Source organism: Prionailurus viverrinus, chromosome F2 (genome assembly GCF_022837055.1).
Source record: "Prionailurus viverrinus isolate Anna chromosome F2, UM_Priviv_1.0, whole genome shotgun sequence".
Classification (NCBI taxonomy): domain Eukaryota; kingdom Metazoa; phylum Chordata; class Mammalia; order Carnivora; family Felidae; genus Prionailurus; species Prionailurus viverrinus.
Genome location: NC_062578.1, coordinates 18,611,850 through 18,635,187, shown reverse-complemented (window position 1 = coordinate 18,635,187; position 23,338 = coordinate 18,611,850). Strand labels below are relative to the sequence as shown.

Genomic DNA, 23,338 nt, shown 5'->3' with positions numbered 1-23,338 from the left:
ATCCCATCCCTTGGTTTTGTAATCAAATCCTAATCTTGGTAGTGCTGTGAATGGATTTTGTATATGAAATTTAAATCCCAAGTCAGCTGACTCTCTAACTGAGAGTGGTCCTGGCCAACAGTCAGCACAGAAATAGGACTTACACTTACAGCCACAGAGGACTGAATTCTGTGGACTGAAGTTGCCAGCAAGTTCAATGTGCTTGGAAGTGAATTTGTTCTCAGAGCCTTAAGATAAGGGCCCAGCCTCAGCCCAACCCACAACCTTGATTTTGGCCTTGTGAGACCCTAAGCAGGCAACCCAGGATTGCTCATCTGGACTTCTTTCTCACCTAGAGAATTATGAGCTAATGAATGGCAGTTTTTTCAAGCCACTAGGTGTGTGGTAACTTATTTTGCAGCAATATAAAATTAATACACACCAAAAGCCATAGGAAAGTCTTACTATACTGTTTTCAAATGTTAAAATTATCTAGTAAATTCACTGTTGTATCTAAACCGTCATCCAAAAGGAATACCCCAGCACAAAACAATCCATCAGAACTGTCCACCGCATACATCTGCTGTGGCTGTGAAGGACAGAGAGGATCACAGCTCACATCTGTCACCATTTTGGGGTGGGAAGAGGAGCCCCAGATATCACAGATAAGTAGGATGATGCTTTGCAATACAGGAGAGCACCAGCTGGGTCATGGTAATTGTTATGACCGTGTGGTATCATTAGGAGAACATTAGATACAGAAACGTTTTACAATAAAATATTTTATGGTGCTCATGTTATAAAAACCTAACATTTGAACTCTTACATAAAGTCACAGATACATTTTAGAATGGTTTTAATTTTGCACAGAGGTCAGAGAAGCCAAGCTATGGAAAATGTCGAAAATTACTTTTCCATTTATTCCAAAACCAAGAGCAATGCATTTGGCTACAGTCAAATAACTGAGGGACATGAAATTCTAAAAATGGGTATCTAGACTAAAAAGTACATTTTAAGGCAGAAGAAGTTGTTAAAATGCTTTTAATTCTTTTATTAAATAGGAGCCATCCAAAAGAAAGTTTAAACAGAAGTAAAACTTCAGTTTTGTCCTCAATAGCACAAAAATAGTAAGAATATCAACCCCATAGCACTGTCACAGGATTAAATGGGCTGATAAATGATAAAGGCCACAGTGCCTGGCACATTTTGAGCGCTTATTAAATGTCAGTGGCTGACAGGTGAGTTGTGCTGTTTGGTATGCAGCTAAAGCATCATTTTGTTCTGATGTCAGCAGATTCCTGAATGTGTCAAAAAATCAGGAAAAGAGCACTTTTTAAGTATTTCTATAAATTAGGAGCATAGGATAAAAAAAGAGAAGGGGTACGAAAGGAAGTTAATGGGTGGCTTTACTGTGGGACTTATTCAAATCTCAAGGAGATCCCATTAACGCTCTGCAAAAGGATTGTAATCCAGTCAAAAACAATCTCCACCTTGGGCTGTAACACAGAGGTAGTGTGCTGTTGTGGAAAAAGCCACAATGAACACAGCTAAAATTTACTGTGTCTCTCCTATGTACCAGGCGCTCTGGAGAAGGCTTACTATCAATCATTGCAACTAACATGCATTATGGTCAGGGTAAAGGGTTAACAAAACCCTGCTCTTTCAATCAGGAAAACACGACCTTGGATTAACTTTCTAGCTCTGTTTCCTAGAACCTGATGAAGGCAGGGCATCAGCTGTGTTGCCAGGCAGCATTCTTATGGTAAAAATGACCCCTGACGGGTAAATGGAATATTAATAAATACCTGGTGAGAAGCCATAGCTTGAAGTGACACTCTTATAAGTAGGCATGTCCCTATGAGAAGTGGGAAGTTATGCCTAAAAGGTTATAATCAGAAATAGTGTCTCTGTGGGGCACCTGGGTTGGCAGGCTGAGTGTCCGACTTCTGCAGTTCCTGAGTTCAAGCCTCACGTCAGACTTGCTGCTGTCAGTGCAGAGCCTGCTTCAGATCCTCTGTGCCCGTCTCTACCTCTCCCCCTGCTGGCACTCTCTCAAAAATACATAAACATGAAAGAAAGAAAGAGAGAGAGAGAGAGAGAGAGAGAGAGAGAGAAGGGAGGGAGGGAGGGAGGGAGGGAGGAAGGAAGGAAGGAAGGAAGGAAGGAAGGAAGGAAGGAAGGAAGGAAGGAAGGAAGGAAAGAGTGTCTTCTTTGCAGCATTGAGGTTTCCAAGTGCAGGTGGGCTCACATCTGCTCTTTCTCTTGCACAAAAGCTGTCACCTGGGAGCCTACCGATGATAGCCACACTAGCTTGCTGGCAGTTGGGTGGTCTGCTGTGAGGACCATGCTCACTGGAGAAGAGACCCCATGCTGCCCTGCAGGCCAGGGTTTCCTGGCTTATATTCTTCTCATGGGGTTGGGAGCTGGCGTGGCCTATGGCTATTTTGTTGTGTCTACATAATTAATCAAGAAGGCATTCTGGTATGTATTGCAAGTAAGCACTACAATCATCTCCATTTTTAGAGAGGAAAAGGAAGTTTAAACTTCCCAAATCTCTCAACTAGCCAGAGGGAGGAGCAGATTTGCATGGAGACAGTCTGATGGTGAAGTCTGGGCTTTGAACTACTTTTAGAGAGTTGACACTGGCATTTACTAGCTATATGAATGTGAGCACGGTATGCTCCCTGATGGCTGGGTTTTGAATCTTTAAAAAATATAAAGATTTTACCTCTTAAGTATGTATTTGAGGATTAGAAATAACGTATAGGAAGAAGCCAGCATAGGGCCTGGCCTAAGCAGCGGTACCTGAAGGCGGCCGCCCTTCCCTTCAGTCCTGCAGGCCGAACCCAGCAGGGAGTCCCACATACAGCTGTCTGGAGAAACCAAAGGACACACAGCCAACCTATGTGAAAAGCTCAGGTGACTTCCCCGCCTGTTGCTCTGTGCCAGGCTCACTGCATGACCTACTTTTCCAGACTCCTCATCGATAGGCCTTCATGCTGAGCCCAGCTGTCAAAGTTTTGAATTAATTGCCAGCTTAGGCTGTGTGTCTTCACTTCTCCAGTCTTCTCTGACTCGTAGGCCCTGTACTCACATCCTTGCCAGACTCTGTCCCCTATAGGTAAACCCGCCTGCCTGCCAGCCCCTGCCTGATCCCAACCTCTGCTTCGCCCTTGGAACACAGTACATCCAAAACTGTTGAAGTCATGGATGAATGGATAGATGTCTTGAGTTTTGTATGATTTCTGGCCCTAGATCCATTCCTTCACCCCCCTACGGTCCAGGAAATGTTGATAGCAAAGAAATATTCAAAAATGCTTAGAGAAATATTTGTTAAAGAAAAACAAATCATTAAAGGAAAGTTAACACGTGAGATAGTGGAAACATGAAAGAAATACATGCACCTAGACTACCACCAACCTTACCTTCCAAGGAAGCATTTAGGGAACGTGGTCAGTTTTCTTTTCCTGTCTTTGATCAGATTTCCTTGTTTGCACATCATCTTATAAAGTTTCTCACCCTGTTCGGAGATCATTACCCAGGTGTCTTGCTCCATTCCTAATTTTAAACCTATCAGAAATGAAACAAAGGACAGGTACTGAAAGTCTCCTCACTCACTCATGCCTTCATTAAACAAACATTTAATTCACGTCTACCACATGCAGGGGATTGCAGACACAGAGCTCCATACGCTAGGGCCCTGATTTTCAAGAAGCTCTTGGGATACCAAAGAGACAGTCAAGACAGGATCTCGAGGGCCATATAGCACCTTGTGTAAACTGTGCCCAAAGGCACATGGTTTGGCCACTGGAGGAAGAGCAGCTGTACCTCAAGCTCCCTGCACCCCTTCTGCAGAATTAGATCGGCACAAGTGGACCGGCTGGCCCTGGAAACAGCCTTAAAGGAGAAACTGTGATACAGTAAAGGCATAATCAGAGGATCTTGCCTCTACACAGAAATATTAAGAAAGGTTTCACAGAAGACCAATGTTTAAAAGCAGAGGGATGAACGGTATTTCCAGAGAGAAAGAGAGAGAGTTAACAAGAGCTACCTGAGGTGAAGCAGCACAGGGGCACAGCTCCAGGCCCTACATGAGAGGACAGGACACACTGGCGGGTTAGTTAGGGACCTTGCTCAACTGCAGTTTCCATATACTTCATCCCTGAGGTATCAGGGAAGCACGTAAGGGTTTCCACCAGAGGGAGGGGTAAAGCAGGGCAGGACAGGAAAGAAAGTTTTGTTGCTTCAGAAACAAAGCTCAGATGACAATACAGGAACAAAGTGAAGGGGGCAGGGTTTAAAAAGAGGGAGACCATTAGGAGGAAGCCTCAAAAATTCAGGCAAGTTGAACCCTGAAGACAATAGCAGGGGCTACAGGGCAAAGAGAATGATGCTGAGACATATCTAGGGAGCAGTACTGATAGGATACAGCAAAGGGTTAAATGCAGGCACGATGGAGATAAGAGAGATCAGGATGCCTTCTAGGCTTTTGACCTGAGAGCCTGGAACTGGGGAGTGGGGGGTTAGACGCATATCTGAAAAAGGGATTCAGGTAAGGAGGCGTCCAATACTGTGCATGTTGAATTTGGACGTTCAGGTAGAGTCCAGGAGCCAGCAGAACACATGCGTATGAAGCTCAGGAGAGATGGACGAAGTGGCAGTGTAGATGTTGATGTGGATCTGGTGGGAACGGGTAACCCAGGCAAGGACCTATCTTAGAGGAGAGCGGTGTCAAAGCTGAAAGCCTGAGAACGCCCACAATCTGGGACGTTTGGACGGGACTGACAAACTGTTGCAGAAGAAGAAATACTTGAATTATTTTTAGTTTTCTGGCTACAAATTTTCTTATGAAAATCTTATTTTACAATGGAGGGGCAATTACCACTTGTCAGTAATAGGGAAAACTCCATCAAGAATAGACCCTGTTCACATAAACAAATTTATACAACATGCTTATTTGCTTGCTTTTCTTTCTTTCTCTCTCCTTTCCTTCCTCCCTTCCTTTTTCACCTTAGGTTTATCTGTATGCACAGCCATTCTGAAAAAATAAATAAAGGTTCAACTTGATGAAAAATTTATTTTACCTTTCAAATCACTTGCTATGCTATTTGAATTGATTGCTGGATTCAACAAAACTGAAAGAATCAGCTATTCGGTATTCATAATCTATGTTTTAAATTTTTCTACTTGTTCTCCATCCAAGACCAATCAAAGGAGTTAAGTATTTGAAAATGCTTTGGAAATGCTCATATAAATGTGTGCTATGGATATTTTAATCGAAATAGAAGCTTTGTATGTTCTTCAAGGAAAAATTTCTGAAGATCGAAGAAAGGGTTCTTTGTGCTTCAAAATTTCATCAGCAATGGGATATTTTATTCCTAAGTCTCTGGGAAAAGGAATACATACTGTCTTGTTTCTTACCAATTATTGGGTAAAGAAATTAGTAGTAACACAAGCATTTCTATTTCTTAGCTGAATTAAAGAAATGTGCGTAATTGCAGATAAACGTCACACAATTGAAAACTGCCAGATGAAGTGCCTTTTGCGAATCTTGCTAAAAACGTGAAGCAATTTTGAACCAGGCCTCCCTCTTCATGTGAACAAACTCCTTATTGACTTGCATTATAGTCAACGGCATTGTAAAAAGTTAATGTGTATCCCAAGTGATTTATTCTATAATTAGGACACTAACATATTTGGTCTAGAGATTTTCACTGTACTGTTACATATATAGAGAACAACTGTTGGAGGCCCTACAACACTGCCTTATACTATGGAAGTTTGTCTCTTACAGGAAAACTCTGAGATGATGCTTTAGAAATGGCGAGAATAAGGTGCAAAGAAAATTTAACAACTTTTAAAGCAAACGAAACTATTTGCTGTAGACTGAATGTTTGCATGCCTCCCAAATTCATATGTTCAAACCTGACATCTAATTGTGCTGGTGTTAGGAGGTAAGGTGTTTGGGAAGTGATTAGGTCATGAGAGTGGAGTCCTCATGAATGAGATTAATGGCCTTATCGACAAGACCCCAGAGAGATCTCTTGCCCTGCTGTTATGTGAGGACACAGTGAAGAGATGGCCATCTAGGAACTGGAAAATTGCTCTTACCAGACTCCAAATCTTGGGCTCCTAGCCTCCAGAACTGTGAGTTATAAATTTCTGTTGTTTATAAGCCACCTAGTCTGTGGTATCCATCATAGCAGCCTCAAAAGATTAACATAATATCTAAAAGACACTGCTGGCCACAATATAATTATTTCACTAACTATACAAGGTTTTTCTTTTCTTTCAGTGATAATATTAGAAGTATCCATAAGGTATTTTAGCATGGGTCTTACCTCACTTGGAAAATACAGGTGAACATCACACACCTTTTTACTTTCTCATAATTTCTGCCCATTGTCTGCTTTCTTGCTAAGGTAGAATCTTCACAAAAGTGTAATAGTGGCCAATTCATACACCCACCTTTTCTCCGTTCTCTTTCTTTCAAAATAGCTTCAAACCATTCGTGCTTCTCTTCAGGTGTTTTTGCCATGCACACGAACCATTTATTTTTTGCTGTGTTATGTATTTTCCATCCATTGATAACAATGTGTCCACTACTATGGAAATCAGCTGGAAATTAATGGGGGTAAAGGTGAACAACAAATATAATATATAAATTATATCAACACAACCATTCAATTCACAAAAGTTCCAACACCATTGGTTCTTAAAAGTATCTTCACTTTATGTGAAATGAAGAACATAAAAATAAAAAATCAAATGTTTGTATATTAAATGCAGTTAGTGCTCAGGAATAAAACACTTCTAACTCTTAATATTAATATATTACATGAAATTAAACATCTGAAGTATTAACATTCCTTTCCTCTATGTCCAAAAATATTGTTAAAGTTCCTAAAGCAATAAAAGAAGAACGTGTAAAAGAATTTTCATCTCAATAATCAAATATCCAAGGTGGCAGATTCATTTTGCCTTTCTAATACTCATTTGAAATATTATTCTAGCTTTCAAAAGCAAAGTATATCCCCACCGAACAATTTTCAGCTGTTTCATGAACCACACAGGAAGAATCAGAACAAATCAATGGAACATACCAAGAGCACATTTACCTAATCTTTAATAAATGGAAAGGTACAAATAAATGTCAATCCATTATCCTTGGTCATGAAAAACTGAAAGATGTGCACTCTTTAAAACCACATGATTCCATATAGGAAGAAGAAATTTTTCTTTGAGTATGAATTCACATCGTCTTTTTTTTAGGTCTCCCCATCATTTTGGCTACACTGTCATGCTAGATTTGAAAATGTCAACAGGAAACCCTCTACGGCAGTTCTGCCTAATAGCAGGTAGGGAATAGTGATGTTACTTGTATCCAGCATTTACTGGCATGACAGTCTGCAAAGCAAAGATTTCAAAATGAAAAAACATATGACAAAGGCCTGAGTCAGCACCTGCACCAATTTAAAGTGACACTTTTCATTCATCTCCCTGACAGTCACTAAATGGTAATGGTGGGTGGACAGGAGGTGAGACACAAAACGTTAAAGGTGGTTTAGAGAAATAACTTTGTGGCACTGTACTTGTTTTTTGTTGCTTTGTTTTTTCTCAAATGGCCTTATTTTATTTGGTGAGTTCTGAGTAGAGGCAGACATGATGCCCGTAGTCTTTTTAGCTCCAAAATCACCACAAGGTATCTGCGACCAGATTGACTATTCCAAAAATGCATTCTCAAATGATTCTGTATATTGAGGGTCTTTAAAAAGTCCAACTTGGGGCGCCTGGGTGGCGCAGTCGGTTGAGCGTCCGACTTCAGCCAGGTCACGATCTCACGGTCCGTGAGTTCGAGCCCCGCGTCAGGCTCTGGGCTGATGGCTCGGAGCCTGGAGCCTGTTTCCGATTCTGTGTCTCCCTCTCTCTCTGCCCCTCCCCCGTTCATGCTCTGTCTCTCTCTGTCCCAAAAATAAATAAACGTTGAAAAAAAAAAAAAGTCCAACTTATAGTGGGGCACCTGGGTGGCCCAGTCAGTTAAGCTTCAGCTCAGGTCATGGTCTCGCGATTTGAATTCGAGCCCCGCATCTGGTTCGTCACTGACAGTGCAGAGCCTGTTTGGAATTCTCTCTTTCCCTCTGTCTCTCTGCCCCACCCCTGCTTGCACTCTCTCTCTCTCTCAAAATAAATAATAAACTTAAAACAATTCCAAGTTATACTTGAGCCAGGAAAGAATTATGTTAGATATTATTACTCTATAATATAATATATATGTTATAATATATATAATATATATACGATATGTGCGTGTGTGCCATAATCCTGTTAATAATAACAATTTCTGATAAAATAAGGATTCAAATGGCAGAAGATCTCCCCCATCAGGAAATTGCCATATGTTTTATTTTTATTTTATTATGTTTATTTATTTTGAGAGAGGGAGAGAGAGAGAGAGAGAGAGAGAGAGAGAGAGAATGCACGCAGGGGAGGGGCAGAGAGGGAAACACAGAATCCAAAGCAAGTTCCAGGCTCTGAGCTATCAGCGCAGAGCCCCACGAGGGGTTTGAATCCCTAAGCCGTGAAATCATGATCTGGGCCGAAGTTGGATGCTCAACCAACTGAGCCATCCAGGCGCCCTGCCATCTGTTTTGAAAAGGAATTTGTGTACCTTTCTTCTTATCTGTACATATTTAGTTCATGTTCATATCCTGTATAAAGTAGCAGAACTTTTTAATACATGTCAGATAAGTATCAATGGAATTAGTAAGGAAGTAACAATTATTAGTTCATAATTATACCATAATCCCTTGTTACTACTTATAAAAATAACCAACTGAGAAAATATGATAAATTGGTGGGAAAAAAAGATCAAGTTGCACATGTCCACATAGATCCCCCTCCCCGCATGGGTCACTTTACAGGGCCAATATCACAAACAAGCATAAGCTTTTCACACTCTCCCTTCTTCCACAATCAGACTGAGATCAGCTAAGAGAACCCAGCAGTGCAGCCTAAAAGACCCCACATTCCCACTAATGATATTACCCTTTACCCACACCCCAGGTAAAGAAAATCACCATAGCCACGTGTAACCTATAGTAATAAAATATTGGGCTTACTTTAAAAGGAACATGGTGTATTCTTTCCACAGAACACAGAGGAACACAAGTTCATCTACCAGGGTGATGCTTCTGACCCTGCACACCACGTGCCCTGGGACAGACTCCTCTGCAACCTGGGTGTTCCTTCCTTCCCTCCCTCGACTATTTCAGTCTGGCACTGCTCTCTTCACACCCTGCTGACTCTTCCTTCAACACTTTTCATCAGGCCATTCCTTACTTCAAAAGCCTTTGTTAGCTCCCCAATGAATCAGGGGAAAACACAGAGGATTGCTTTAGCGCTTCTCTTTAAACTGACCCCTATCGAACAATGCCATTTTCCACTGTGTTCCCCAGTGGCCCTGCCACTGTTTGCTGCTTTCCTCCTCCTTGTGCTGTGACTTCTCACCTGTTCTCTAGGCTGAGGCTCTCATCAAGCCACCAGCCCTGCTCTCTGCCTCAGCAACTCTTTCTTCTCTTTAAAGTGTACCCGCATCTTCCATGAAGCCTTGCCTAAGCAATACAACCTGTGCATTCAAACTTCCCTTGGAAAATGTATGGCTGAACTCAAAACCAGACAGGTCAGCACATGATTGCATGTGGCTACTGTTTCACGTACAGAAAGCAAGACTGTTAATTGACTGTAAAATCTACTATGTCAAATGATAGGTACATCTCTGTTCCAATATAATATTTTGAAAGAATAGCTTATGTCACCTAATAAATTAAAATGAAAGGATAATGTCACTTTTTAAAGTTTATGTGCTAACTACTTTCTACCACACTAATTTTAAAAATAATAAATAATTTTAAACATATATACAAATATGTGAGTACATATATATGTATATACATACATATGTATCAAAATGTAGTATAAATATCATAATGATATCAGTTACCAAATTATCAGTGTTATTAAAAAATAAGCAATTGATTCTCATTTATTTCAAAAGAAATATATGATGTATATAGTGATATATAAATGGCTTCATAATTTCAATCACAGCACATTTCTCAATAACTTCTTTTTTTTTTTAATTTTTTTTTCAACGTTTTTTATTTATTTTTGGGACAGAGAGAGACAGAGCACGAACAGGCGAGGGGCAGAGAGAGAGGGAGACACAGAATCGGAAACAGGCTCCAGGCTCTGAGCCATCAGCCCAGAGCCCGACGCGGGGCTCGAACTCACGGACCGCAAGATCGTGACCTGGCTGAAGTCGGACACTTAACCGACTGCGCCACCCAGGCGCCCCAATAACTTTTTTTTTATAATTTTAAAAAATATTTATTTATTTTTGAGAGAGAGAGAGAGAGAGAGAAACAGACTGCAAGCGGGGAGGGGGGAGGGACAGAGAGAGAGAGAGACACAGAATCTAAAGCAGGTTCCAGGCTCTGAGCTGTCAGCACAGAGCCTGGAGTGGGACTCGAACTCACAAACCGCGAGATCATGATCTGAGCTGAAGTCAGCATTCGATCAACTGAGCCACCCAGGCACCCCTCAATAACTTCACTCTAAAAAATAAATTTGAATTGAACTTATTTATAAATTTTTTTTTCAACGTTTATTTATTTTTGGGACAGAGAGAGACAGAGCACGAACGGGGGAGGGGCAGAGAGCGAGGGAGACACAGAATCGGAAACAGGCTCCAGGCTCTGAGCCATCAGCCCAGAGCCCGACGCGGGGCTCGAACTCACGGACCGCGAGATCGTGACCTGGCTGAAGTCAGACGCTTAACGACTGCGCCACCCAGGCGCCCCGAAAAAGAATATTTTTATTTATTTTTTTTGGGACAGAGAGAGACAGAGCATGAACGGGGGAGGGGCAGAGAGAGAGGGAGACACAGAATCGGAAACAGGCTCCAGGCTCTGAACCATCAGCCCAGAGCCTGACGCGGGGCTCAAACTCACGGACCACGAGATCGTGACCTGGCTGAACTCGGACGCTTAACCGACTGCGCCACCCAGGCGCCCCTGAACTTATTTATAAAGAACAGCCACATAAAGATCATGGAAAAGCCTAGCGGTGCTTTTCCTTAGTAGAAATTTTAAAATATTGTTTTTACTGAAAGAACATTAATGGCAAGTGCAGGAATTTTCACTTATATTTATACCTAAAATATAATTCTATACGAAGTGTTAAAAAGGAATGGAAAATTGTCATTCATTAAGTGCAGAATATCCAAATTCAAGTCTCCAGGCACTGATGTTTTTCCAAAAAGAGAAGAATCCAAGGGGCAGCCGAGAACAACTCACTAATTACTTTGAAGCTATACAGTTTGCAAATTCCTCACTCTTAATCCAGCATAGTTTTACATAATGAGATGAGGTTTTGCTAAAACTGATACTACTATAACTCTCAGTGGAAATGCTGATATCCTTTCAATAGCATGAGTTTTAATGAGATGGAAGCTAGCCAAGTACCATATACTCAGGCTATGAAACAGAAGAAACTGCTAGAAAATATTATTCAAAACATCAAGAAACTGATGTCTAAACAATGTATTTAACTCTTATTCTGGTGATCAACAGTGTGAATGCATAAATTTTTAAGAGAAATTTTAAAAATTAAAAACTGAGAACAAACAGGGTTGATGGGGAGTGGGAGGGAGGGGAGTGGGTGATGGGTATTGAGGAGAGCACCTGTTGGGATGAGCACTGGGTGTTGTATGGAAACCAATTTGACAATAAATTTCATGTTAAAAAAATTATAATTTACTTACATTATGAATATTTAATGTTGAGAAAATTAGTTTTTGGAATAAATCTTTGATTTTATCAAATAATAGAAGAAAATTTTCTGGCATCCAAAATAGCATTAGCCATTATTTATGGCAAAAAGTTAAAAATTAAAAAAACAAAAAAGAGGTTCGAGGGATGCCTAGGTGGCTCAGTTGGTTAAGTATCTAACTCTTGATTTCAGGTCAGGTCATGATCTCACGATTCATGAGTTCAAGCCCCGCACCAGGCTGCACGCTGACAGGACGGAGCCTGCTTGGGATCCTCTCTGTCTCTGTCTCTCTCTGCCCTGCTTGAGAACTTTCTCTCTCAAAATAAATAAATAAATAAACTTTAAAAAAAAAAAGAGAGTCTAATTGATTTTTCCTTTTGAAACTAAAAATAGCTCCCCTGACCTTTTTTTTTAATTCTCAAGAACACTCCTTTAAATTAATAACATATTGAAAATGTAAGTGTATCAGGAAAGAACCCTTATAGTCTTAGTCTTTTCAACATTGTAAAGTTATCCTACTTTTTAATTAAGAATGTATTCAATTCAGGTTACACAACAATAAATATGGCTGATAAGGTAACTATGGTTTATCTATTTGACTATTAAGCAACAATAAATACTATGTTATGTGGCGATAAGACATGAAGATAAAGATGACTATAATTCACACAATGATTTTATTTAATTGAAAAAAGGATATAAAACTAGAGTTCATGTTTTTAAACATTTTTGAAAATCTATGCATAAAAAGAAAAATTGAAGGAAGTATTAAAATTCTCATTTACTTCTCTTTATATTTTCAACTTTTTGTTATTTTCAAATTTACTTTATTTTTTTTTAAGTTTATTTATTCAGAGAGAGAGAGTGTGTGAGAGAGCAGCGGAAGGGCAGACACCGAGGGAGAAGGAGAGAATCTTAAGTAGGCTCCACACTCAGTGCAGAGCCTAACATGGGGCTTGATCCCATGACCCCGTGACCATGACCCAAGTCAAAACCGAGTCAGATGCTCAACCGAGCCATCCAAGCACCCCCAAAATTTTCTTTAATAAGCAAAATTTAATTTCAAAAAACCCAATGTGTTCAATATCTTTGAATGGTTTCAAATATTTATATTAAAAATGGTAGCTGAAACTTTTTTTAAAAATCCTGTTCACTTTCAAGAACACCTTAAAGAATAAAAATTCTCCATCTTACCTAATTCAAATTTGACTACTGTCCTACAAACTATGGTTTGCCCAACATTGAACTACAGATCACATTTTCTAAAGGTCACCATTCTTGCCCTTTGTCCAACTACACAAATAAACTTGTTCTTAAGAAAGAATTTACAAATGAGCTGGTATACTTTTTTTTAAATATTTATTAAATGTTTTCTTATTTATTTTTGAAAGAGAGAGAAAGAGACAGCACACAGGGAAGGGGGGGTGGAGAAAGAGGGGGATAGAGGATCTGAAGCAGGCTCTGGGCTAACAGCAGAGAGCCCGAGGCGGAGCTCTAACTTGTGAACTATGAGAGCACAAACTGAGCCAAATTCGGATGCTTAACCGACTGAGCCACCCAGGTGCTCCTGGGGCTACGTTTTGAATCAATTTCCAAGAATATACTATGAAAATTACAAAGAAATTTAATTGTAGAAAGTTCGACAGTTTTCCTACATAGCTCTTAAGCTGGATACTTTTTATGAATCATGTTTAAACTGATATACTCATAAACAAGGAATAGGAATTAAATTAGAGGAATCCCCCAGGGGCACTTGTGTGGCTCAGTTGGTCAAGCGGCCGACTCTTGACTTCAGCTCGGGTCATGGTGTCATGGTTCATGGGATGGAACCCCATGTCGGGCTCTGCTGACAGTGCAGAGCCTGCTTGGGATTCTTTCTCTCTCTCTCTCTCTCTCTCTCTCTCTCTCTCTCGCTTTATCTCTTTCCCTCTCTCTCTCCAACACTCCCCTACTCACTCACTCACTCTTTCTCTCTCTCTCTCTCTCTCAAAATAAATAAACATTTTAAAAAAATTAGAATTCACCCAAATGAGAGTCGGATCTAGAGAATGGTGGAATGGAGGGGCACCTGGGTGGCTCAGTCAGTTAAGCATCAGAATTCGGCTCAGGTCATGATCTCATGTTTGTGAGTTCGAGCCCCACATTTGGCTCTGTGCTAACAGCTCAGAGCCTGGAGCCTGCTTCAGATTCTGTCTCCCTCTCTCTGCCCCTCCCCAGCTCACACCCTCTCTCTCTTTCTCTCTCTCTCTCTCTCTCTCTCTCTCTCTCTCTCTCTCTCAAAAATACATAAACATTAAAAAAAATTAAAACTATAGAGAATAGTGGAATGGAAATCTGGCCACATACTCAATGGCTACCATCTTTGTTGAACACAAGAAGTAATGGATAATGCGGATATATTAAAATAAACACACAGATTTTTACATTTCTGCATGTCTTATCATCGTTGCATTAATTTTTTTGTATTCTGAGATATAACTGATATAATCCAAACCATTAAACATTATAAATAAAAGTAGAATCATGTTTATTTTTCAAAAGATTTGAGATAGTTACACATTGGCTAAAAAGCTTAGTCTCATTCCAAATGCAATTACTTCTGCAAGTTTTGAGCTAAATTAGTGCAAATGGTTGTCTGATGGAGGCCCTTAGAAAAGAAAAGCCTTTTACTTATAATTAGAGTATACAAAAATACCTAGTATTTCTACAATATATTCAAATAGATGGGGGAGCATTTAAATTTTTCATCGAAATTTCTAAGCATGCTTAAAAATACATCTTGATTAATTTTTATTATTTATACCACAATATGGTATCATTGTTGTTTGTTTCTGGTTTTGGCAATGAACACAAAAGCCTGATGGTATTTGCCATCCCTTACCAAATTCATCCAGGGTCCTAGCGTGGGAAGAACTTGGTATACAAACACTGATCAGCTCTGCTGAGATCTATCAGCATCAGAGCTCCTGTTTATAAGTATAAAGTAAGAACACTTAGGGGCACCTGGGTGGCTCAGTGGTTAAGCGTCTGACTTCAGCTCAGGTCATGATCTCACGATTCGTGAGTTCGAGTTCTGCGTCGAGCTCTGTGCTGACAGCTCACAGCCTGGAGTCTGCTTCCGATTCTGTGTCTCTCTCTCTCTGCCCTTCCCCCTACTCATGCTCTGTCCCTCTCTATCAAAAAATGAATAAACATTAAAAAAAAATTTTTTTAAAAGAACACTTAAAACCTGAGCTCATCAAAAATAGAGATTCCAGAGCAGAACGGAGTCGCCGGAGCCAAACGCAGACGAGAGGCCCACGGAAGAGGGTAGGAAGGGCGGCGAGGCGGTGCGCGCTCCACGGACTGGCGGGAGGGAGCCGGGGCGGAGGGGCGGCTCGCCGGCCAAGCAGAGCCCCAGAGTCTGGCTTGCAAAAGCGGAGGGGCCGGGCGGACTGTGTTCCGACAGCAAGCACGACTTAGCGTCTGGGAGGTCATAAATTGACAGCTCTGCTCGGAAAGCGGGAAGGCTGGAGGACAAAGGGAGGGAGAGCTGCTGAGCCCCCTGACAACAGAGCTCAGTTTGGTGGGGAACAAAGGCGCTCGCCAGCGCCATTTCCCCCGCCCATCCCCCAGCCGAAATCCCAAAGGGAACCGGTTCCTGCCAGGGAACTTGCTCGCTCCGCGCAAACACCCAACTCTGCGCTTCGGCAGAGCCAAACCTCCGGCAGCGGATCTGACTCCCTCCCGCTGCCACAGGGCCCCTCCTGAAGTGGATCACCTAAGGAGAAGCGAGCTAAGCCTGCCCCTCCTGCCCCCGAGCACCTTGCCTACCCACCCCAGCTAATACGCCAGATCCCCAGCATCACAAGCCTGGCAGGGTGCAAGTAGCCCAGACGAGCCACACCACCCCACAGTGAATCCCGCCCCTAGGAGAGGGGAAGAGAAGGCACACACCAGTCTGACTGTGGCCACAGCGGTGGGCTGGGGGCAGACATCAGGTCTGACTGCGGCCCCGCCCACCAACTCCAGGTATACACCACAGCACAGGGGAAGTGCCCTGCAGGTCCTCACCACGCCAGGGACTATCCAAAATGACCAAGCGGAAGAACTCCCCTCAGAAGAATCTCCAGGAAATAACAACAGCGAATGAGCTGATCAAAAAGGACTTAAATAACATAACAGAAAGCGAATTTAGAATAATAGTCATAAAATTAATCACTGGGCTTGAAAACAGTATACAGGACAGCAGAGAATCTCCTGCTACAGAGATCAAGGGACTAAGGAACAGTCACGAGGAGCTGAAAAACGCTTTAAACGAAATGCATAACAAAATGGAAACCACCACGGCTCGGCTTGAAGAGGCAGAGGAGAGAATAGGTGAACTAGAAGATAAAGTTATGGAAAAAGAGGAAGCTGAGAAAAAGAGAGATAAAAAAATCCAGGAGTATGAGGGGAAAATTAGAGAATTAAGTGATACACTAAAAAGAAATAATATACGCATAATTGGTATCCCAGAGGAGGAAGAGAGAGGGAAAGGTGCTGAAGGGGTACTTGAAGAAATAATAGCTGAGAACTTCCCTGAACTGGGGAAGGAAAAAGGCATTGAAATCCAAGAGGCACAGAGAACTCCCTTCAGACGTAACTTGAATCGATCTTCTGCACGACATATCATAGTGAAACTGGCAAAATACAAGGATAAAGAGAAAATTCTGAAAGCAGCAAGGGGTAAACGTGCCCTCACATATAAAGGGAGACGTATAAGACTCGTGACTGATCTCTCTTTTGAAACTTGGCAGGCCAGAAAGAATTGGCACGAGATTTTCAGGGTGCTAGACAGAAAAAATATGCAGCCAAGAATCCTTTATCCAGCAAGTCTGTCATTTAGAATAGAAGGAGAGATAAAGGTCTTCCCAAACAAACAAAAACTGAAGGAATTTGTCACCACTAAACCAGCCCTACAAGAGATCCTAAGGGGGACCCTGTGAGACAAAGTCCCAGAGACATCACTCTAAGCATAAAACATACGGACATCACAATGACTCTAAACCCGTATCTTTCTATAATAACACTGAATGTAAATGGATTAAATGCGCCAACCAAAAGACATAGGGTATCAGAATGGATAAAAAAACAAGACCCATCTATTTGCTGTCTACAAGACTCATTTTAGACCTGAGGACACCTTTAGATTGAGAGTGAGGGGATGGAGAACTATTTATCATGCGACTGGAAGCCAAAAGAAAGCTGGAGTAGCCATACTTATATCAGACAAACTAGACTTTAAATTAAAGGCTGTAACAAGAGATGAAGAAGGACATTATATAATAATTACAGGGTCTATCCATCAGGAAGAGCTAACAATTATAAATGTCTATGCACCGAATACCGGAGCCCCCAAATATATAAAACAATTACTCATAAACATAAGCAACCTTATTGATAAGAATGTGGTAATTGCAGGGGACTTTAATACACCACTTACAGAAATGGATAGATCATCTAGACACACGGTCAATAAAGAAACAAGGGCCCTGAATGAGACATTGGATCAGATGGACTTGACAGATATATTTAGAACTCTGCATCCCAAAGCAACAGAATATACTTTCTTCTCGAGTGCACATGGAACATTCTCCAAGATAGATCATATACTGGGTCATAAAACAGCCCTTCATAAGTTTACAAGAATTGAAATTATACCATGCATACTTTCAGACCACAATGCTATGAAGCTTGAAATCAATCACAGAAAAAAGTCTGGAAAACCTCCAGAAGCATGGAGGTTAAAGAACACCCTACTAACGAATGAGTGGGTCAACCAGGCAATTAGAGAAGAAATTAAAAAATATATGGAAACAAACGAAAATGAAAATACAACAATCCAAACGCTTTGGGACGCAGCAAAGGCAGTCCTGAGAGGAAAATACATTGCAATCCAGGCTTATCTCAAGAAACAAGAAAAATCCCAAATACAAAATCTAACAGCACACCTAAAGGAACTAGAAGCAGAACAGCAAAGGCAGCCTAAGCCCAGCAGAAGAAGAGAAATAATAAAGATCAGAGCAGAAATAAACAATATAGAAACTAAAAAAACTGTAGAGCAGATCAACGAAACCAAGAGTTGGTTTTTTGAAAAAATAAACAAAATTGACAAACCTCTAGCCAGGCTTCTCAAAAAGAAAAGGGAGATGACCCAAATAGATAAAATCATGAATGAAAATGGAATGATTACAACCAATCCCTCAGAGATACAAACAATTATCAGGGAATACTATGAAAACTTATATGCCAACAAATTGGACAACCTGGAAGAAATGGACAAATTCCTGAACACCCACACTCTTCCAAAACTCAATCAGGAGGAAATAGAAAGCTTGAACAGACCCATAACCAGCGAAGAAATTGAATCGGTTATCAAAAATCTCCCAACAAATAAGAGCCCAGGACCAGATGGCTTCCCAGGGGAGTTCTACCAGACGTTTAAAGCAGAGATAATACCTATCCTTCTCAAGCTATTCCAAGAAATAGAAAAGGAAGGAAAACTTCCAGACTCATTCTATGAAGCCAGTATTACTTTGATTCCTAAACCAGACAGAGACCCAGTAAAAAAAGAGAACTACAGGCCAATATCCCTGATGAATATGGATGCAAAAATTCTCAGTAAGATACTAGCAAATCGAATTCAACGGCATATAAAAAGAATTATTCACCATGATCAAGTGGGATTCATTCCTGGGATGCAGGGCTGGTTCAACATTCGCAAATCAATCAACGTGATACATCACATTAACAAAAAAAGAGAGAAGAACCATATGATCCTGTCAATCGATGCAGAAAAGGCCTTCGACAAAATCCAGCACCCTTTCTTAATAAAAACCCTTGAGAAAGTCGGGATAGAAGGAACATACTTAAAGATCATAAAAGCCATTTATGAAAAGCCCACAGCTAACATCATCCTCAACGGGGAAAAACTGAGAGCTTTTTCCCTGAGATCAGGAACACGACAAGGATGCCCACTCTCACCGCTGCTGTTTAACATAGTGCTGGAAGTTCTAGCATCAGCAATGAGACAACAAAAGGAAATCAAAGGCATCCAAAGTGGCAAAGATGAAGTCAAGCTTTCGCTTTTAGCAGATGACATGATAGTATACATGGAAAATCCGATAGACTCCACCAAAAGTCTGCTAGAACTGATACATGAATTCAGCAAAGTTGCAGGATACAAAATCAATGTACAGAAATCAGTTGCATTCTTATACACTAACAATGAAGCAACAGAAAGACAAATAAAGAAACTGATCCCATTCACAATTGCACCAAGAAGCATAAAATACCTAGGAATAAATCTAACCAAAGATGTAAAGGATCTGTATGCTGAAAACTATAGAAAGCTTATGAAGGAAATTGAAGAAGATTTAAAGAAATGGAAAGACATTCCCTGCTCATGGATTGGAAGAATAAATATTGTCAAAATGTCAATACTACCCAAAGCTATCTACACATTCAATGCAATCCCAATCAAAATTGCACCAGCATTCTTCTCGAAACTAGAACAAGCAATCCTAAAATTCATATGGAACCACAAAAGGCCCTGAATAGCCAAAGGAATTTTGAAGAAGACCAAAGCAGGAGGCATCACAATCCCAGACTTTAGCCTCTACTACAAAGCTGTCATCATCAAGACAGCATGGTATTGGCACCAAAACAGACACATAGACCAATGGAATAGAATAGAAACCCCAGAACTAGACCCACAAACGTATGGCCAACTCATCTTTGACAAAGCAGGAAAGAACATCCAATGGAAAAAAGACAGCCTCTTTAACAAATGGTGCTGGGAGAACTGGACAGCAACATGCAGAAGGTTGAAACTCGACCACTTTCTCACACCATTCACAAAAATAAACTCAAAATGGATAAAGGACCTAAATGTGAGACAGGAAACCATCAAAACCTTAGAGGAGAAAGCAGGAAAAGACCTCTCTGACCTCAGCCGTAGCAATCTCTTACTCGTCACATCCCCAAAGGCAAGGGAATTAAAAGCAAAAGTGAATTACTGGGACCTTATGAAGATCAAAAGCTTCTGCACAGCAAAGGAAACAACCAACAAAACTAAAAGGCAACCAACGGAATGGGAAAAGATATTTGCAAATGACATATCGGACAAAGGGCTAGTATCCAAAATCTATAAAGAGCTCACCAAACTTCACACCCGAAAAACAAATAACCCAGTGAAGAAATGGGCAGAAAACATGAAAAGGCACTTCTCTAAAGAAGACATCCGGATGGCCAACAGGCACATGAAAAGATGTTCAGCGTCGCTCCTTATCAGGGAAATACAAATCAAAACCACACTCAGGTATCACCTCACGCCAGTCAGAGTGGCCAAAATGAACAAATCAGGAGACTATAGATGCTGGAGAGGATGTGGAGAAACGGGAACCCTCTTGCACTGTTGGTGGGAATGCAAAGTGGTGCAGCCGCTCTGGAAAGCAGTGTGGAGGTTCCTCAGAAAATTAAAAATAGACCTACCCTATGACCCAGCAGTAGCACTGCTAGGAATTTATCCAAGGGATACAGGAGCACTGATGCATAGGGCCACTTGTACCCCAATGTTCATAGCAGCACTCTCAACAATAGCCAAATTATGGAAAGAGCCTAAATGTCCATCAACTGATGAATGGATAAAGAAATTGTGGTTTATATACACAATGGAATATTACGTGGCAATGAGAAAAAATGAAATATGGCCTTTTGTAGCAACGTGGATGGAACTGGAGAGTGTGATGCTAAGTGAAATAAGCCATACAGAGAAAGACAGATACCATATGGTTTCACTCTCATGTGGATCCTGAGAAACTTAACAGGAACCCATGGATGAGGGGAAGGAAAAAAAAAAAAAGAGGTTAGAATGGGAGAGAGCCAAAGCATAAGAGACTGTTAAAAACTGAGAACAAACTGAGGGTTGATGGGGGGTGGGAGGGAGGAGAGGGTGGGTGATGGGTATTGAGGAGGGCACCTTTTGGGATGAGCACTGGGTGTTGTATGGAAACCAATTTGTCAATAAATTTCAGAAAAAAAAAAAAAGATCTGTCATTAGACACTTTATCACTAATATTAGTCTTCCCCACTAATTTGTATTTACCAGGGTCTGAGGCCTTGTTTCTATAATGCCCCTGTCCCTCAGGTGCCGAGGTCCTGAAGGTGAAAATCTTACCAATGCTAAAAGAACTTTTTCATGGGGTTGAATCCAAAGACCACTTGCATTAAAGCTCCATCACCCCACATAGGCTCACCCCCATATACCTATCTGACACAGATATGCTGAAGATGCTATTTTATGCCCATGCCTCCAAAGGCCCTGGGCTCCTTCCATTTCTTTATCTTATGCCCCAATTTCCCATAGCATAGTAATAATTATCAAAATTCAACACAGTTTACCAAAATTCACTTAGATTACCAATGCAGATGGAACAAATGGAGACAACCACACCATCTGGGAGAGAGGAAGTGAGACACAGGAGCTTTATGAAAAAAAAAACAAAGAGAAGGCTGAAGCAACAGGGGACAGGTGGTTCCACCAGGGCAGACGAGGCCAAGTAGGAACAGAGTAGAGCTTTGAGTGTGCCTTCCCCTGCCTTACTTCTTCCGACCTCAAGTACATGGGCTTTTGGATATTCTCTTGAGCAATAGGGTTACTGAAGTGAGAGAGCTGTTCACATTTTAGACAGGCAACTTCCTAACGTCACTAGTCTCTTTTCAAAGCATTAAAATGAATTAATGCCACCTTATAAAAATACGGTGGGGGTGCCTGGGTGGCTCAGTCGGTTAAGCGTCTGACTTTGGTTCCGGTCACGATCTCATGGTTCCTGAGTTCAGGTCCCGCATTGGGCTCTGCACTGACCATGCGGAGCCTGCTTGGGATTCTCTGTCTCCCTCTCTCTCTGCCCCTTCCTGACTCGCTCTCTATCTGTCTCAAAAATAAATAAATAAATAAACATCAAAAAATTTGAAAAAATAAATATTGTGCATATCCTGCCAAGGAAAGATAGCCTACTAGGTCCCACATGTGAGCATGTATTTGCACCTGTATTATAGAAAGGGATTTTTAGCTGTGCCACCTGTCAGCTCCACACTCCCTCTCTCCCCTAGTCCATGAGGAACCTCACCACAAGACGACTTTGTTCCCAGGCAGTACACCTGAATTTTGCTCCTTGCATGTCCTTCCCCCCTTACCTGAAACAATCATGCTTTACTATTTTATATTCTGGACAATTTTTAGGATACTGACAATGGGATAGAGAAATGGCACATAGGTGAGCACTTTTGAAAATTTGCACCCCTGCAAAGGATAAACATTCTTCTCCCCTCTGGGACTAAAAGATGGTAACAAAGGTATGTGGTAGATGGGAGCTGACCTGTGCCCCAATCCCAGTTTAAATGAAGTATTATACAGAACACTTCTGCATGTGGGAATTAAAGTCATTTAGCAACAATTAATATATGTTATTTCATCTGGTCCTTTTCTCCTAGAAGCATATCTTTGAAATCTAATTAAAATCATCGGGGGAAAATGTGATCCAATTTCCTGAACATTCATATTATAGACTAGTACATAACCACATAATGGGATCCATATATTTTTTCAAATAAAAATAATTTATGTAACTTCATTTTATTTAATGTTTGTGACTGTGATTTCACGAACTTACTTATCAATGTCTGTACCTTCAGATCTGCAGAGCAAAAACGTACCATCTATAAGTAATAAAGTACTTAAAATGAGCACTTAAAATACACAAACCACCTTCATCCACAACTTGTCTCTGTAAGAAAATTGACATGTTTCTACACACAACGGCTATCTAGCTAAAACGAATCTAGGGTTTTATATATTATATTGTAGAATAGAATATATTACATGAAATATAATATACATTATACAATAGAATATATGAAAAAATCACATATATACTTATAAAAGATAGTGTAACTTAAAAAGAAAATAAATTCATTCATTATTTTCTGCACTCATGCTGGCTACACCAGGAAATATGAGTGCGTATGTCACTCCTACTCAGCAATTTCTGTGTATCTCTGTGTTGAATGCTAGTGTATTTCAGCCAAATATAATTCTCCACTTTGACAAGAATCCTCTTCTTCCTTATCACGCCTTTCTCCTCCAACTGCTCTACCTAACAAAGTTTTCCTAAGCTCTAATGTACTGCAAAAGAAGTATTCAGGTGAGAAGTTTGTCTTATGAGGGAGCCGGCGTCTCATTTTAAAATCACTAATTACCTACCTGTGCCATCGTCCACGTTCTCCACTTCCATCACCTCTGTATTGATTCGGCCACGAAAAAGGTACCGATGTCCATCTGTAGATGCCTTGCTATTCTTCAACCGTCTTGTGATGGAATGAAATCACAAAAATTTTGTTACTAAACTTAATAAAAAACAGTATTGAAGCAATATAACTTAAGCTAGTCTTAAAAAAAAAAAACAGACATTGATGCAATCAATGACACCAAATGTTAGGCTCTTGGTGT

General features: G+C 40.8%; 1 protein-coding gene across 4 annotated transcripts in view; it reads right to left on the bottom strand.

Annotated features, from left to right (window-relative positions):
• The window catches only part of PREX2 (phosphatidylinositol-3,4,5-trisphosphate dependent Rac exchange factor 2), a 301,119-nt gene that overhangs the window by 167,829 nt on the left and 109,952 nt on the right, over window positions 1–23,338 (bottom strand). For all 4 annotated transcript variants that reach the window (XR_007148625.1, XR_007148624.1, XM_047842583.1 and 1 more), the window contains exons 8-10: window positions 23,093–23,196; window positions 6,448–6,597; window positions 3,405–3,549 (exon numbers count right to left, since the gene is read on the bottom strand). Coding sequence is in view for 2 of the 4 variants with exons in the window: in XM_047842583.1 (XP_047698539.1) it covers window positions 3,405–3,549; window positions 6,448–6,597; window positions 23,093–23,196 (399 nt within the window). In the remaining 2 variants the exon portion in view is untranslated. The remainder of the gene's footprint in view (window positions 1–3,404; window positions 3,550–6,447; window positions 6,598–23,092; window positions 23,197–23,338) is intronic.